General features: G+C 39.8%; 1 protein-coding gene and 1 pseudogene across 1 annotated transcript; one reads left to right on the top strand and one right to left on the bottom strand.

Moving 5' to 3' along the window:
- LOC116406154 lies at nt 1–3,064 on the top strand (annotated as a pseudogene).
- A 176-nt stretch (nt 3,065–3,240) lies between these two features.
- On the bottom strand, nt 3,241–4,034 carry LOC116406149 (succinate dehydrogenase [ubiquinone] iron-sulfur subunit 3, mitochondrial-like). Its single transcript, XM_031889845.1, has 2 exons — nt 3,716–4,034; nt 3,241–3,612 (listed from the first exon to the last, which is right to left on the bottom strand). The coding sequence occupies exons 1-2, from the start codon at nt 3,937–3,939 to the stop codon at nt 3,429–3,431; spliced, it is 408 nt and encodes a 135-aa protein (XP_031745705.1). The 5' UTR covers nt 3,940–4,034; the 3' UTR covers nt 3,241–3,428.
- Between the last annotated feature and the right edge of the window lie 101 nt (nt 4,035–4,135).

Genomic DNA, 4,135 nt, shown 5'->3' with positions numbered 1-4,135 from the left:
GCCCATATCTATTACTTTTCATTACTCTTTACAATTTCTTTTTCATAACATGGCCTTCAAATTGCATTCATTAATAACAAAAACTCTCTCCTTCATGGAACATTCTCTTCTTTTTTGATTCTTCCTTTGGAGTTGGGGCCGCCGTGCTTCTCTAAAATGGCAGACGATATGTCCGATAAGAAATCAAGCTGTGGCTTATTGAACGCTGTGTTTGGCCGCCGTGGATTTTGGCCGAGAAGAACTGCCTCAAATGCCTCATTGTCGACTATGAATTCAAATAACAACGATTTTGTTAAAACGGCGAGCTCCCAGAATTCAAAGCGCCGACGTGGTGGCTCTGATGAGGGGGCATTCATTCATGTTTCAGCAGTCGAGTCGAAACCGAAGGTGGGTCCGAATCAGCAGACTCAACAGAGGGTGGTTTATTCAAATCAGAATCAGAATCAGAATCAGCAGAGAGGAGCTGCGTCGAATATCCAGAATGTAGGTGTAAGATTGCGGCACCGCCGAGCAGAGTGGCGGCGTCGGCGGGGAATGGGTATGTGGACCAAGGAAAGGGTGCCGAAGGAAGCCATCGGTATCTCCGGCGAGCTCGAGCTCATGATCGCCGATCACCAGAAATCGAAGGGGACTAATGGGTCGCTTGTTCGAGCCTCCTCCAGCAATGTCATGCTTTTCGGAAATTTGGGTAATATCCTGAAATTATAGGGACTAAATTGGAACTTTTTAAAATGAGGAGGACCAACAAATTAAGAACTAAATTTGTAGGATTAAAATTTTTATTGTTTTTAAGGATGAATGGCACTATTTTCACAGGTAACTTGAGACAAGGAGGGAATGGCGGAGGAAATACATACAATGTGGTTGATTATATGCCCAAAACAGCAAGAGAAGAAACTCAAGTACCAAATGGTAGATACCAAAATGGCGTTGTGGGGAATGTTGGAAAGGGTCAACCGAAACAAAGCGTAGAACAAACGGGTTCTCTTTGTCGTGTGTTGTCGACTCGAATGGATCCCGAGCAATTGAAAATTATGGGAAATGAAGATTACAAGAATGGAAGATTTGCAGAAGCCTTAGCTTTATATGAGGCAGCAATTGCAATAGACCCGAATAAGGCTTCGTATCGAAGCAATAAAAGTGCAGCGTTAACAGCTCTTGGCATGCTTGTTGATGCAGTTTTTGAGTGCAGAGAAGCTATTCGGATTGAACCGCATTACCACCGAGCTCATCATCGACTTGCGACATTGTATCTTAGGTATTGGCAACACCTTAAAACTTTATTTAGCAAGTTTTCTATGGTTTTTTGGTAACTTTTCAGATAAGATTTCTGTCATCATTTTGAGAAATTGAGGGTGGATATCTACATTGTTCTTTAATTGAGAGTACAGATTAGGAGACACAGAAAAGGCAATGTATCATTACAAACAATCGGGACCAGAAGCCGATCAAGAGGACTTAGCAAAAGCCAAGGCTGTTCAAGCTCATTTGAACAAGTGCACCGAAGCACGACGATTACGAGATTGGAACACCTTGATTAAGGAGACTGGCTTTGCAATTACATCCGGGCAGACTCCGCTCCACAGGTGCTTATTTATTAGTCATTTCGATCATGTTATTGTTATAGGATTGTTCATTTACTAATCGACTCTTGTGGATTGTTTGCAAAAGATATTTGCTTTGCAAGCTGAGGCCTTTTTGAAGCTTCACAAACACCAAGATGCTGATGAGGCCATATCAAGAGGTCCAACCTTTGACGTGGATTCCTGTACTAAGTTCCTTGGCCCTGTTGGTAATGCCAATTTACTATTGATTCGAGCTCAGGTCGATTTGACTGCAGGCAGGTTCGTGTTTAAATATCAAACATTTTGCAAACACTATTTAACTGCTACTAGCTGCAGCATTACGTTTAGGACTAAAATATTAGATACTCTTGTGCATATGAGAATAAATCAAATGCTTAAGAAACAATTAAAAGATGAATAGATAAATGCTTAAGAAACAATTAAAAGATTAAGAAGTCAAATGTTTGAGTCTCCAATTAACTTTCATATCATTGTTCATTGGCTTAAAGAACGTTTAAAAGGAGAAATGCTTAACAACATTGGCATGAACTTCCCTGTTGTGGTGCTACAATGGTTCTCAAAATGGTGTGTATCTACAGGTTCGATGATGCACTGGAGGCAGCACAGCGAGCAGCTCGGCTTGACTCAAACAACAGGGATACTAATGTAGTGATGAGGAGAGCTCGAGCTATTACAGCTGCTCGATCAAATGGAAATGAGCTATTCAAAGCATCTAGATTCTCAGAGGCGTGTCTTGCATATGGGAGGGACTTGAGCATGATCCCTACAATTCTGTGCTGCTGTGTAATCGAGCTGCTTGCCGGTCCAAACTTGAACAATTTGAGAAAGCAGTTGAAGATTGCACAGCAGCCCTTAATGCTCGCCCGTCCTATAGCAAGGCAAGACTGAGACGAGCAGATTGCAATGCGAAGGTACCCTATATTCTTCCTCCCTTTTATCATCATTTTGACCAGAGAGAACAAAAGTTAACGTAAATAACTAGCCAGTCCCACGAACAAACTCCCATTCCCATCTTTATGTACTAACGTGATGTCATGCAGTTGGGAAAATGGGAATCTTCAATAAAAGACTACGAAATCTTGCTCGAGGAAACTCCCGATGACAAAGAAGTCCGCGAAGCACTTGCCAAATCTCGGATGCAGTTAAAGAAGCAGCAGGTGTAAAGTATAGTGAACAATTTGATATATATTCAATCATAATAATGTATCAATGAGGCGCAACCTTTACGTAGATGTTAAAAAAAGGGCACCAATTGTGGCCAAGAACCACCAGGAGTTCAAAAATTCAAGTTTTAAAGAGAAAGGGAAGGCCACAAGTAGTAATACTGAATATTATGACCTGTAATTTCTCAGCAAAAGTTGGTGCATTAGGATCTGGCTTTGCCCAAAATTATTTCTTTCTGTATAGAATTCTACTTGTAGTTTTGGCTATTCTTTTTTAAGTTTGATTAAATGGGATGGAAACTCTTGATTCACCTACTTTTTCTTCTTCTGTTTTGATTTTCCCCCCATTTTTTGTGGAGCATTTGTACAACAATTGTGTAATAAGCACATTTGTTTCTGTTTTCTTCGACAAGAGTGTATTTGGTAACTTTTTCTATTTGTTTTTGTATACAAGTTAAACAAAATTGCCACTGAAGAAGAAACTCTCAACATACAGCAACAGGGATTCGAAAATCTATTATTCAAAGTCCAGTACAACCACTTTCATTATAACAAATCATCAATACATTTCTTCATAGATTAAGATTGAAAATGAACTTCAAGACCAAGAAAAAGAGATGGCTTATATATGTATATATTATGACCCATAGGATTTTAGAGAAAGAAAAGGCTAGAAAAGCTAATTGTTGGGCACCTTATTGGACCTAGAGATTAAATGCATTGCCTTCATGTGGTGAATTGCAGAGGAAGGATCAAGGCTTTTGGGGCAGTTGGCTGTGCAATTCTTCACAGTTCTACATCTATAAAGCTTTGTATCGTCTTCGGCTATTGCTTGCAATCGTTCCTTCTTGAACTCATCTCGACTATCATTTTAATCAAGTTTTTTAAAACTCACATCATCAATCATAGACTAAGGTAGTTGAACTTAAGATCTATAGTAAATTGGGATCGAGAAAGTTGAATTACCTATCAGAGATCCATCTATAGGCATGGAGCAATGCAGCAGGACCAAGAAACTCTTCTGGATTCCACCAATATGGAGGACATGAAGTACTACAACAAGCACAAAGAATACACTCGTACAACCCATCTAGTTTCTTCCTCTCTGCCGGAGATTGCCTGAACTCTCGCCCACCCTCTGCCGACCTTCTAGTCTTCAGCCATGGCTCGATTGACCTATATACATGCATCACACTACAGTCAGCTTAGAGGAAAAGTAAAATGTGATGATTCTCGCATACAATCAATCATCTTAATGACAAAACACACATGCATTTTATTCAAACATCAAGATAGTATCATTTCTGGGACGCATGTCAAGTGTCTTCGAATTCATATTAGTTAAGCATGAGTTTCATCTAAAAACCAATTTGTTTTTAATGAAAG

The sequence above is a fragment of the Cucumis sativus genome, unplaced genomic scaffold (assembly GCF_000004075.3).
Source record: "Cucumis sativus cultivar 9930 unplaced genomic scaffold, Cucumber_9930_V3 scaffold69, whole genome shotgun sequence".
Lineage (NCBI taxonomy): Eukaryota > Viridiplantae > Streptophyta > Magnoliopsida > Cucurbitales > Cucurbitaceae > Cucumis > Cucumis sativus.
This window is presented reverse-complemented; position numbering and strand designations above follow the sequence as displayed.